This window comes from Pristiophorus japonicus, chromosome 1, assembly GCF_044704955.1.
Source record: "Pristiophorus japonicus isolate sPriJap1 chromosome 1, sPriJap1.hap1, whole genome shotgun sequence".
Taxonomy (NCBI): domain Eukaryota; kingdom Metazoa; phylum Chordata; class Chondrichthyes; family Pristiophoridae; genus Pristiophorus; species Pristiophorus japonicus.
Genome location: NC_091977.1, coordinates 169,350,833 through 169,365,101, shown reverse-complemented (window position 1 = coordinate 169,365,101; position 14,269 = coordinate 169,350,833). Strand labels below are relative to the sequence as shown.

Here is a 14,269-nt window from a genome sequence, read left to right as displayed (position 1 = left end):
CAATCCTCAGTAAGGACATGTAACATACTGGTTTAAAAAACTATCTCGTACACACTCCAGGAATTCATCTGCCATAGTATTATTACTAATTTGATTTGGCCAGTCTATATGTAGATTACAGTCACCTACAATTACTGTAGTACCCTTTCTCCATGCATCTCTGATTTCCTGTTTGATGCCGTCCCCCTACACTACCACTACTATTTGGAGGCCTATAGAGAACTCCCACCAATGTTTTCTGCTCTTTAGCTCCACCCAGACTGATTCTACATCTTGATTTTCTGAGCCAATATCCTTTCTCACTATTGCTCTGATTTCATCCTTTACTAACAGCGCCACACCACCCCTCTTCCTTTTTACCTGCCCTTCCTAAATATCGAATATCCTTGGATATTCAGTTCCCAACCCTGGTCACCCTGCAACCATGTCTCTGTAATTGCAACTATATCGTATCCGTTTACATCTATCTGCGCTGTTAATTCGTCTACCTTATTACAGTTGCTTCGTGCATTCAGATACAATGCTTTTAAATTTGTCTTTTTAACATTATTAGACATCTTAACATTGTGCCTTAAAGTGTACAAGTGCTCAGGTAAACTCAAAATCCACAGGAAAATACTGCAATAGAGCGAAAAGCCTAATCTTGATCTGGAATACTGCATACTGTGAAGGGCACTGAGGTTCTGGTAGGTTAGATTTTTAAAATTCAGCCGAGAAGCTGGCATTCCACCTGAACTCTAGTAGTGAGGCAATCTGCAAAATATTATTTCATTTGGTGGACTTCTCTTTCTCTTCACGTGTGCAGAAATGACAACTCCTTTACGTTAAGTGCATCATACCATGCGTGCAAAAGTACACATTCACCTGTGCATTTATACCTCGAACAGAGGTACTTTCATAGCTTTTACAGATATTCAAATTTTGTACATTAGATACAATGTAATTCAAATTCCTCTAATTACCAATATCTACAAACTACAATAAACAGAACTAGAAATATACAAACATCTCAAAATGGCAATGTAACATGAATTATGTTTCCCAGATATTCACCACTTGAAAAGTAAAGTCTTGGCATTGTCCATTCTGCTCTCCTTGAACTCAATCATTGCAAGTGCAATCAGTATATGAGCTTTCTCTTTCTCCGTGCGAGCAACAGTTAAAGCCTTTTTATAAACTGGCAAAACATAAATGAGCCAAAATGTATGTGAGTTTTCAGTAAATTAACTCCCCCAAAAAACTTTCAACAATACACATACATCAACTTATCAATATATCTCAATAGAATACAAAGTACACAAACAGAATGCATAATAGGAATTGCAGTTACTTGGTTAAAAATTTAAGACAAAAGGATTATAGAGCCCAAATTTGGCCCTCTGGTTTTTTCAGCGCGCCTCCGAGCCCCCGCCGACATTTTAACTCAGAAGCAGCGCCAAAAAAAATCCACGTGATCATGGCCGATTCTCGGGCCGTCTGTGGAGTTGGCGTGGCGCAGAAGAGAGGGGGGCGGAGCTTGGTCCCGGCGCTGAAAACAGTGCCGAGACCTCTGCACATGCGCGCTGCAGGCTGTGTGGGAGGGGCCGAAGCACGCCGTCCCTAGCCCTAGCCCCTCATCAGCGGCCCACTGCCTTCCCTAAGGTAGGAGTTCTATTTTTTATTTGTTATTTACTGATTGATTTTGGTGCTTTAGGTGCAGGGTTCCTTCTATTTTTTTTTATTTGTTATTTATTGATTGCTTATTACTTTGGTCTTGGTGCTGTAGGTCAAGGGTTCCTTCTATTTTATTTGTTAATTAATTGCTTATTACTTTTTGTGCTCGATGGTGCTTTAAATGTAGTTACTTGCGCTGATTCCTTAACTGTAAGTAAGGTCTTTCTGTGCGGACAAAAGTAGACACATACACTGCCCTAAGTTAGTTTAGTACAACTTTTTTCTGGCCAAATTGGCATAAATGGTGTATGTGGCTGGGAGCGCCCCCTTTTGAAAAAAAAAAACTGACCTAACCAAAACCTAACTAACTCACTTACACTGGCGCAAATTAAATGGCCATATTTGCAACTAAAAAGATGCACCAGAAAAATCAAGTTACACCAAAAAAAATAGTGCAACTCATGGGGAAATTTGGGCCCATAGTATGCGAGAATTAATTGATCCAAATTATTGCGATAAATTGAAAATATTACATCACTTTCTGCAAGCTGCCATATATATAGTGCCTTACCATTGTGAAATGCCTAAACCGGATTCACACAATGAATTACTTCAAAAAAATGCAGTGACTTGTCACATAGGCAACCACTGTTGTAAGTAAACTGAATCCATTAATTAAGAACCCCACCCCATCCTGGAGATTGTAATTTTGTTTATAAACTGTTTCATACATCTTTTATAGCTTATTTCTATGTATTTAATAATTCTGGTTAAACTGAAATGCACACCTATACTTTTGGACTAATGAATAATGCACAACGTATTGCACAGAAATATCAAGCTGACAGATTCGTTTTCCATGAGCTTTACCTTTGGCACTCTTCTGAAGAAGCCCTTTCTTCAAGTAAGCCAGAGCAAGACCAGTGATGTCATCAAACTCCACAAACCGGTTCGACATGTAAGCCTGGATGGCCTCTTGATATTGACCTGCAGCACTGAAGAGTAAAAGGGTGAATTTGATGTAGCAGCAAGGTCATCTTCAAACCGCATGTGTTCCAAACCACAAGATAAATAAATACGTTAAGCAATGATCAATGCTCTTCAGGACAGTCACACTGCAGCTGGCAGGAATCTGACCTTTGGTTAATTCACCAACATAAAAGCACCAAACACAACATTCACCAAAAAAATATATTAAAAAAAATAGAAAGCAGTGGGATATGATTAAATCTAACATATTAACAGAACCAGAGAACTTTTAACTAGGCTAGAGATTTCACTATATTAAGTACGTGTCAAATTTAAACCCTAACTTCCTTCCTGATTCTCTCTATTCCCATACAAAGATAGATGGTTTTCTGTCACACAAAAAATGCCTTAGAAATAGCTTCATGCTACCAAATGCAACATCAATGCAGTGTATTATAAGGGGGAAATATTTTTCAAATTGCTAAAAGATAAGCATTCATCTGACGAATGTAAAGAATTAGTTGCAGATCACAAAGTTCATAGATTGCCCTTATATTAGTTTTATAGGATTGATTACTTGAATATTGCTTATAAATTTACAAAAGAAAAAATACAAAATTGCCACATCTCAAGACCAAGAATATTTTTAATAATCAATAATTCATACCAAGTTTATAGTTATAATTTCCCACTTTCCTTGTAATGATTAATATCTGCTCTGCTAAACCAGGCTCAGTATTGGAACATAGAGTGTGAATACTCGAGTCTGCTAGAGTATTTGATAACTTAACACGTTGTGCATTTATTGCAGTAGTAAGCAAGCAGATGCCAACTTTGCAACAGAAATATGACAAAAGGCTGTGAAACTGCCATTAGTGTTAAATAGAAATGCATCTACAAATGAGGCAAAGTTTCGATTTACAGTTCTGTCTCCACAGATGTATACCCAAATAGGTGAGTGAAGTATGATGATTTTGGTATAAAAGCTGGAATCCATTCAACACCCCAATCCGATGTATGTCAAGATTTACAAAGTGCATTGAAATCATTTTACTTCTTCTTACAAGTCTGACCTCTCAGACAAGTAAGCTTTTTTGAATATGTGCACAGTTGGGTAAAATGTCTAACACTTCAGCAGCTTTCGATTCCACTGAAATGTGAAAAGCCAATGTGCATGCCTAACACGTACACAAGATGCAGTGTGGAAATGTCTAACACAAAGTTACTTGATTCAAACATGTGCACTCTCGTTCATATGAGAAGTGCCGGAACAAATTGAATAAATGGGAAGAGAGCATATGCCTTTATAGGGCTCAGTTTTCAGGAAGATGGGATTTGATGTCTGGAAATAAGCGGAGATTGAACAAGCAGGCACCATTTTCCAAGAACAAGTAGTTATTTTTAAAAATAAGGCAATACTGAATCTTCATAAAAGTTTTGTCTCTAAATCTTTACATTCAGGTTTCCAAAGGAGATCTTTTTCTGAATTGTGATAGAAGCTGGAGCACAAATGAAAGGCAGGGTATAGTCTAATAAACAGTTATATATAGAACAGAACAACACACTATTTTTAAAGATTAAGCCACATAAACATTCAATAATAACCAAGCTAATCATGCAACTAATGTCTTCATATTAATCTGTACTTTAAATTGCAATTGGGCATACTCATGCACTTGAGGAGCAAAGATTTCTTTGATCTGCAGATGCAGATACAGAGAATGGTGCACAGAAAATCTAGAAGTATGGGATATCATTTAGTACTCTTTTTGGGCCCAAATTTCACCAACCCCTTTTTCTGACGCACTAACCCGACTTTGTGCGCTCAAATGGGCGCCAAAAAATGTACTCACAATTCTGGCCGCTCTGCTGTGTGTCCCGGGTCCTGGCGTGGCGTATATAGTGCAGTGGGGAGCGGAGCTACAGCCCTGCACTGAAAACAGTGCCGGCAGATGTCCGCATGCGTGGTGGAGTCTGAGTGCATGCACAGTAGCTCTTCGCTCTCCCAGCACGTCTTGCAGGCTGTGAGCGAGACCTGATGCTTGCCACCCCTATCCCTGGTCGAAGGGACGACCCGATGTTCGCCGCCCCTATCCCTGGCCGAGTGGCCTGCCGCTGCCTTCCCTAGAGGGAAGTCCAGTCGCTCGGCGAGAAGTCAAGTCCCTCAGGGGGCCGAGTTAGGAAGGTAGGACTTAAGTTTTATTTATTATTGATGGTTTTTATGCTTTCTGAATGTTGTTGAAGATTTTTAGTGCTTTGCAAGGTTCTCTCCACTTCCCTTGCCCCCCCCATCTCTGGCTACCTGGGCTGATTTCTCTGCGCAAGGGTTTTCTGTGCGGCCACAAGTGGCCACATATGCTGGCCTAAGTTAGTTTGGAGCAACTATTAGCTGTCCAAACTGGCTTACCTGGCCAAAACAGCTGGTAACGCCCCCTTTTGAAAAAGAAACAAAACTAAAAGAAATCCTAACTAACTCACTTACACTGGCGCAAATTAAATGTGCAGAATGGGGATTAATAAGATACTCCAGAAAAATCAAGTTGCTCCAAAAAAAATGGATTAGGATTATTTTTCATGCTATATTAGTAAGAGACCACCAAATTAGAAAATATTCCAAAGCTTTTTTTAATTGCAGCCGAAGAACCAGGAACACAGATGCCCAAGAATATGCACAGTATTATATATGCAGTAGGAGTAACGACCCCCTATTTTTATACACAAATTTAGTAATACCTAAATAGAAAGGAAGTATGTTTTATACGTATACAAATATATACACATATCCCTGAAGAGACTTCAAAACACCAATTCAGTACTCAGTCTGACAAGAGAATTGTTTTCATATTAGATTTAGAGAATTGTTGATGGTAAAAGTGATGCCAGAAAAGGAAGATTAACTAGATGCAGCCAACTTTCATAAAATAAACTGAACATTTTATGTGCTTGTTTAAGAAAAAAATTGGATTTGGATATTAGATTCTAAATATATTGTAATGACATTTAACTAAATTTGTCATTAGAATGATCTTCAGAAATTAAATGGGAGATGACCTTCTAAACACACTTTATTCAGCACACTCATAATAACTTACCATAAAGCTCGAGCCCAATTTCTGCGAGCATACTTAAGTTTTTCTTCATCTTCAGTATTCTGTAGTAGCACAACTGCTCTGAAAATGAAAACAACAAATATTTGTCTTAACAAAGAAAAGTTTTCCAAAGCAAAAATATACATCAAATTTACCGCACAGAAACAGGTCATTTAGCCCAACTGGTCTATGCTGGCGTTTATGCTCCACATGAGCCTCCTCCTACTCTTAGTTAATTAAATTTGTTGGTTATTAATTTCCATCAAATATGTCTTGGAGCCACCTCAACTCCAGAACTCTCTTGCCAAAGCAGACTTACTAGATGACCATTAAACAACTGACTAGCATGTGAGCCTTTTTTGTGAATATCAGGTCCTCACGAGTGATATGGCAAGCAACACAGCTCACCATAAAACATATGTGCATGGTCACCAGCCACTTGCCCCAGCATGTACATGGACAATACCACATTAAATGATGGTTCCATCAGGTGATGATAGTCCAGAGCTTCACCAAAAGCTGCTTCTCTCCGCAACCTTATCATGCAAGAACGAAACCCTAGATATAGAAGCCCGTGAGGATCTGCTTAATCCAGGTCCTTGTGTAAAAGCCTTGGGCACAGAGCTAGCATAATACAAGATCTTGACACCATCCATCAATCCAGCTCCTTCCATAGACCATATATGTGCATTATTTTGCAAATTTAGGAACAGGACAACTGAAATATAATAGATACAAAATTCATAGGCATGTAATTTGCGGTCAGCAGTGAAGCAAAGGCATTTGCCACTGGCCCACCAAAGTAAGTTTCCCACAAAGATCTCGCGATCTGACGTTCAGTTGAGATCAGTGCAAGTTAATGGGGATCCCCTAGTGCGAGCAGCTGAAACATCAACAAGCTGTCTAAGCAGCCAATCACAATGCAGAATTCTTATAGTCTGGGAACCAGAAAATTAATAAGCAACTTTTATTCTAACTTTAAAAAAATGTTAAAGAGCAAAACAAAAATTGGAGCTCTCACATGAGGTAAAGGTAAACCTGAAACAAAGATGAACAAACATAATTTTTTTTTTAAAGTTTCTTAAGAATTGTATTTTTTATTAAAATGAATACATTTGATACTGCACAAAATTAAAATGTTTTTCAGGGACATAACATTAGTTTAGCAGTCAATATACTGTTAAAACCTCAGTTAGACCTAACCAAAAAGGTTCACCAGATTGATTGCAGAGATGAGGGGATTGACTTATGAAGATAGGTTGAGTAGGTTGGGCCTGTACTCATTGGAGTTCAGAAGAATGAGAGGTGATCTTATCAAAACATACAAGATAATGAGGGGGCTCGACAAGGTGGATGCGGAGTGGATATTTCCACTCATAGGGGAAACTAAAACTAGGGGGCATAGTCTCAGAATAAGGGGCCGCCAATTAAAACTGAGATAAGGAGGAATTTCTTCTCTGAGGGTTGTATAATCTATGAAGTTCTCTGCCCCAGAGAGCTCTGGAGGCTGGGTCATTGAATGTATTTAAGGCAGATATTTGAGCGATAAGGGAATAAAGGGTTATGGGGAGCGGGCAGGAAAGTGGAGCTGAGTCCATGATCAGATCAGCCATGATCTTATTAAATGGCGGAGCAGGTTCGAGAGGCCAAATGGCCTACTCCTGCTCCTATTTCTTATGTTCTTATGTAGCACCTCGCCCACTACCTTAAACATTCACTGTCTGCACCGTGGCTGCAGTGTGTACCATCTACAAGATGATTTGCAGCAACTCGCCAAGGCTCCTTTGGCAGTACATCCCAAACCCGCGACCTCTACCACCTTGAAGGACAAGGGCAGCAGGCGCATGGGAATAACATCACCTGCAAGTTTCGCTCCAAGTTACACACCATCCGGATGCCCTCCTAAACAGCACAAGGACTGCAGTGGTTTAAGGCTCACCAGCACCTTCTCCAAGGCTATTAGGGATGGGCAATAAATGCTGGCCTTGCCAGTGAGGTCCACATTCCAGGAACGAATATTAAAAAAAATATTATGGCAGAAAAGCTGAAGTCTTCGTCAGTATCACTGATTCCGGCTGTGGGGGAGGGGGGACAGGGGCCACAGCGCAGTCAATGTCGGAGCAGTGAATAACTGAGCGCAACTTCAGGATTCATGCATTAGGATGCTCATGCGCCAAATCCTAAGTTTCAGAGGGGTAATAACAACGAATGCTGTTCATTTGTTGTTATTACCCACTGCAAATTTCGGGCCATAATTTTTCCTTTCTTCACCACTTTTACTTCAATGATCTGCTTATTACAGGGGAGGGCAAGTCTAGAGGGGGATAATTTGTTTTAATAATTCCCCATTTTATATGCCCCTTAAAAACTTTACTCTGCATAATTTTTTTTAATAAATACTTGAAAGGTGACCCTCAAGTTAGGTATCCAACCCTGCTAGTGTGCCCATGGAAAAAACAGTGATGCTAGACCTGGAGTGGGGAATTATTTGGGCTGGAGGGCCACTTAACAAGTTTTGGTGAGCTGTTGAGGGCCGCACACCAATGTACCCCTTAAGGTCTGCAGCTGCGCACCAATTTTGAGGTCCCGCACAGGCTGCTCACCAGCTCCTGCCGCTGGAAGTGACACTGTGCAGCAAATTTAAAGGGACTGTAGCAAAAAGATTTAGAGGGAACATTGCATAAACATAAACATTGCATGAACATAAATTCGGATAGTAGTCAGATTAAATACACAAAACGTACTGTAAAATAGTAAAATTTTTCATTATTAAATGAATGAAATGATTGATCGATCGATCATATGTTGTACTAAAAGTCTACATGGCTCGAGTCTGTAGGGTCTCCGACGCAAAAGGTGTTCTCATTTTAGTGTGCTGAGTATGGGAGCCCGAGGCTTCGCAAGACCTGAACTACAATCACATTACTTGGAGTCCTTGTGCTCCAGGATCCATTCCCGTGTCTGAGACGGTGATGAGAATTGCCCTGCCGTCGTACTCTGGTTACTGGGAGAGAAAAGACGCAGCGCCGGTCTCTTTCTTTGGTAAGAGCAGCCATGGCTCAATGGAGGAAGAGCATCCTATGTGCATGCACAGCAGCACCCCCACAAACCAGCGATGAGCAACCGATTTCGTGGGTTTTAGAAAACTAGTTCACAGAGCCAGAGCGGGAGAGCTGCAGACAGACATTAGGCTGGCTCGGAGACTCAAAAGGGAAGTACATCTGCATCAGATACAGCAGCAGTCCCGGCTGCTTTATTATTTATCTATTTTTTTTAAGTTGCCCCGGTTCAGGGTTGCAGCCTACTCCCAGGCCGCAGTAAATATGAGCGAGCTCGCCTCGAGGCCCCCCTCGCAAGACTCAGATGAATGTACAGTTCAAGCTCCAGCGAGCTAGGTAGAATGGACTGGTGGGCCGTATTTTGCCCACCACTGTGATAGACCAGCAGGAAACCTGATCTGGAACAGTACGGCCTCAAGAAACCACACTCAGGCTGGGAATGCAGATTGTAGCAGCTCTATTGGGTTATTTTGCTTTTTTGTTTTCCAGCGAGACACCCCTAAAAGTTTAGGATGGGTAGACTTGCTGTGGGCTGCAAGAGAGGCCTTCTAGGTCCACAGTGGGATTATGGGCTGTATCACAAATATGGCTGCTCTACACTTACCTTACTTGTAATTGCCTATGTTTAAGATGTGATATTGGCACAGAAATCAGAAAAGAACTGTACTTTTCATTACAGCTGGGAATATACCGAAAATTTTCAAATGTAATTGCTATTTTTGAAAGCATTAGAGTTAACAGAAGTTAAAAATCAGGGCCACATAAAACAAATTTTGAAGCAGGGGAATACAACATTGTGGCAAATGGGGAGGAGGACGAGAGCATGTTTTCAAAGTGCACCAAACTCCAAACCAAGACCTGTTGATGAGAGAATGTTGATACTTCCTGGATTTAGAACAGAGTCACTTTACTAAAATTATGTGCAATACAACAATGAAATGAGAGTCTTAAAAATTAGCAAAATCAAAAATTAAGACTTTAGAAGCACTTTCTGGCCCTTTAATGTTTTTTTTGGAGAGTTGGGGAAGAAAAGAGACACAATTCAAGGCTGGTGTTGAAACTTAATGGAACTTGCCAGCCATGTTAACAAGTTTTCCAATTTGAGATTTAATTGACTAAAACACGAGTCTATTCCATACATGGTCTTTGAATTATTTTACATTTCTATACGGTTCATTACACACAAAGACATCTGAGAGCACTTGTGAAGTTAAGTTATTCACAGCTAGTAGCTTATTCGGTGAGCATGCTTGTTGCTTCATAAGAACATAAGAAATAGGTGCAGGAGTAGGCCATACGGCCCCTCGAGTCTGCTCCGCCATTTAGTACGATCATGGCTGATCCGATCATGGACTCAGGTCCACTTCCCTACCCGCTCTCCATAACCCCTTATTCCCTTATCGGTTAAGAAACTGTCTATTTCTGTCTTAAATTTATTCAATGTCCCAGCTTCCACAGCTCTCTGAGGCAGAAAATTCCATAGATCCACAACCCTCAGAAGAAATTTCTCCTCATCTCAGTTTTAAATGGGCGACCCCTTATTCTAAGATTATGCCCTCTAGTTCTAGTCTCCCCCATCAGTGGAAACATCCTCTCTGCATTATGAGGGGGCTTGTCAAGCCCCCTCATAATCGTATACGTTTCAATAAGATCACCTCTCATTCTTCTGAATTCCAATGAGTAGAAGCCCAAACTATTCAACCTTTCCTCATAAGTCGACCCCCTCATCTCCGGAATCAACCTAGTGAATCTTCTCTGAACTGCCTCCAAAGCAAGTATATCTTTTTGTAAATATGGAAACCAAAACTGCACGCAGTATTCCAGGTGTGGTCTCACCAATACCCTGTACAGCTGTAACAAGACTTCCCTGCTTTTATACTCCATCGCCTTTGCAATAAAGGCCAAGATTCCATTGGTAAAAGCCAGGAAGTCTTGTTACAGGCTGTACCAGGTCATTGGTGTGTCCACACCTGGAATACCTGCGTGCAGTACTTGCAGGACTTTACAATATTTCCATTTAAATAAATAACTTGCTCTTTGATTTTTTTCTCCAAAGTGCATGACCTCACACTTTTCAACATTATACTCCATCTGAAAAACTTTTGCCCACTCACTTAGCCTGTCTATGTCCTTTTGCAGATTTTTTGTGTTCTCCTCGCATCTTTGTATCGTTGGCAAACTTGGCTACGTTACACTCGGTCCCTTCATCCAAGTCGTTAATGTAGATTGTAAATAGTTGGGGTCCCATCACTGATCCCTGCGGCACTCCACTGGTTACTGATTGCCAACCCGAGAATGAACCATTTATCCCTACTCTCTGTTTTCTGTTCGTTAGCCAATCCTCTATCCATGCTATTATATTACCCCCAACCCCATGAACTTTTATCTTGTGCAGTAACCTTTTATGTGGCACCTTGTCAAATGCCTTCTGGAAGTCCAAATACGCCAAATCCACTGGTTCCCCTTTATCCATCCTGTTCGTTACATCCTCAAAGAATTCTAGCAAATTTGTCAAACATGACTTCCCCTTCATAAATCCATGCTGACGCTGCCTGACCGAATTTTGCTTTTCCAAATGTCCTGCTACTGCTTCTTTAATAATGGACTCTATTCTGCTTTTGTACAGAATTCTTTTGCAAAATATTTTGTTAAAAAGGTAATATTTATTCCCCAGTGATTACATTTAGGATCTGTAGCCTCTCTTATGAATTCAAGTTTGTTGTAGATATCTTCTTGGGTTCAGTGGTGTCAACCGCTCCCATTAGTGGATCCCATGCCCCATACTCGCTGGAGTAGACTCTCTCTACCCAATAGCTACTTATACGATAAAGTAACCCATGCCTATAATGATAGCACCCCCTTGTAAACTGAACCCGATATTAATTTCTTTTGCACATTCCCCCACATGCTTCTCCAATTTTTTTGGAGGTAGACCAAGAAAACACCTGGTAAGACGAGATCATATACGAATCGATAAGCAGGCTTATTTCATACCGAGTAAACATACAGAGCAGCAGCTACAATCAGACTCAATTCAATCAGTACAACTTGCCTTTTCATAATAATACAAAATAATGAATACTCTACACTTCTCTACATCAGTGGGTCACCTTACTAAACTTAAACAAAATAACTGCTTACTAACTTCATGCATGCTAAATTTCTGAACCTGCTGCAAGCATATCCTTGCAGCTTTCTGTTTAAAGACCTGATCATGCCTGTGTCTCTGTTAACTTTTATCTTGCCGTATCCACAAGCAGAGGAGAGGGCTTTTGCAGACAACCGCTACCAAGCACCTGGGACCCGATACAATGGATGCGAGGTGGGGTTTTTTGATTCCCAAGATAGGCTTATGCATTGCTCATTATTTACAGTTTATGGAGAAACCACTTTAAAGCAACTCGGTAGCATTTAAGCATGTTTGTCTCAGGGCCTTCTTTCTTTTAAACTTGTGCAGATATATTTTGCTTTAAAACACAATCCTTACCTGTGATATGCCTCTCCTGCTTGTTTTTTGAGGTTTAGATACTCATTTAAGTAACCCAACATTGTGAAAGCTGTTGCATCAGTCTGAATTCTCTCTGTTCAAACAACAAAATGAAACAATCTTCCGTTATCCTGTCCAAACAAAATAAACTATACAAAACCATCCCTTATGTTATCCCTCTAGAATGCCCGTTCACTTGTGAACAAGGCCCTTTTCATCCACAACTTTATTGTAGATGAATGCATGATCATAGATTTGACTGAAAATTGGCTGATGGATGCTGACACCTTGGGCTAAAAATTTTGACATGCTAAAAATCTGCTAGTTAACAACCGCCAAAACTGCTGGCGCTAGCAGGACCGGTAAATTGGCACTGGGAACTAATTAACATTCGCTCAGTGCTAAACTCACTGTGCAACGCCATCCTGGTGGCATTTGTCCCACCAGGAGGCCCCAATGTAGCGTGGCCAGTGTCGGTACAGCAAGAACAGCCCGTTTTGAAAGTGAGGCTGTCATTTCAGAAAACTCTTAAAGGGGAACTGCCTTCTGAAATGAAAAAAATATAAATCATTACTGCAAAAGAGGCAGTATTTAGCCTTCTGAAAAAAAAATTAACATTAAAAAGAATTCCCAAATGGGAGTCTTCAGCTCTTAAAACTGAATTCTTATACACAGTAAAACATTGGAAAAGTTCTTCTGCGCCAGCCCAAATGGCTCAGCAAGCCAGTGAAGGGGTACCCACCCAGGACCTCACACGCAGCACTCCAGCTTTGTGCAGGGGATCAACACTGCAAGAGAGGTACTCTACCCACAAGGGCCAGGAGGCCCTCCAGAATGAACCATGTGGGACCAGATCACCAAGGTCGTCAATGTCATCAGTGTCACCCTCACTACCTGGCTCCAGTACCCAAAGCTGCTTCATGACCTCAGACCAGTGGTCAAGGTCACTGAATGTATCGTCTCCTACTAACTGCACCACTAGCCTCACACACATCTCAATCCATGACTCCTCCCCCCAGTCATTCACCTACCAACAATTTGTACCACAAATGAGGTATACCTCCCATTCCTAGCTTCACCTCACCCCCTTGGAGGAAATGGTACAGACCATTCTTGGCAGGGGCACGGCTGAGCCCTAGGACAGTGGTGGGCCTAAAAGAATACAAGATGCTGGTATCCTCATAAATTATCCTCCTTCTCGCATGCACTTCTTGCTTTCCCACCCTCCCCTCAACAAAACTCTATCCTTGTGCCTTCCTCATTTCATACACCCAAGAAATGCAGCCTGCCCAGTCAGTGGTTGACCAAGAAGAGGGAGAGGAGAGTGAAGAAGAAACATAGTCACTCAATTTCACAATCCCAACCACCAGCTCCTCAAGGTTAACCACAGCAAGGCCATTTACAGTGTCCCCCACTGAAAATCAGCAGCCTTCCGCCAGCCATGCTGCAACCACTGGGGTGGCACTGCGTGACATCACTAGAATAGGCAAAGGCACACGCAAGACAGTCACTAAGGGAATGCATAAGGGTGATGAGTTGATTTCTTGATGTCATACTGGATGGATAGATGTATAAAGTTGTATTGGAAAGTTTGCTTTGTGGTGGCTATTATTTCAACATTGTGGCCAAGTAAGGTGCGGGACTAATGTTGAAAGGATAATTGGAGTTATGGTCACTGGGACCGCAGGTGGATGATTCCTTGCCGGATATCCTGGCCAGAAAGAGAATGCCTGGATTGCAGTCTTCCTTCTGCGTTGTCTTCTTCCCTCTGCGAGCGGATGCTGAAAATCTGAAGTAAAAGCAGAAAATGCTGGAAATACTCAGGTCAGGCAGCAACTCGACCCGAGATGTGAATTCTCCACGGATGCTGCCTGGCCTGCTGAGGATTTTCAGCATTTTCTGTCTTTTGAGAGGCCTTCCTTTACCATCCAAGGCCTTGCAAGCATCCAGCAGCACTCACTGCACACTTTAAAAAGAAATTATCATGTATTGCACCAAGCTACTACTTCAAT

General features: G+C 41.3%; 1 protein-coding gene across 1 annotated transcript in view; it reads right to left on the bottom strand.

Moving 5' to 3' along the window:
• The window catches only part of skic3 (SKI3 subunit of superkiller complex), a 148,878-nt gene that overhangs the window by 40,121 nt on the left and 94,488 nt on the right, over positions 1-14,269 (bottom strand). Inside the window, exons 27-30 of the mRNA XM_070884850.1 lie at positions 12,258-12,351; positions 5,715-5,792; positions 2,524-2,648; positions 1,054-1,177 (exon numbers count right to left, since the gene is read on the bottom strand). Coding sequence (XP_070740951.1) covers positions 1,054-1,177; positions 2,524-2,648; positions 5,715-5,792; positions 12,258-12,351 — 421 coding nt within the window. The remainder of the gene's footprint in view (positions 1-1,053; positions 1,178-2,523; positions 2,649-5,714; positions 5,793-12,257; positions 12,352-14,269) is intronic.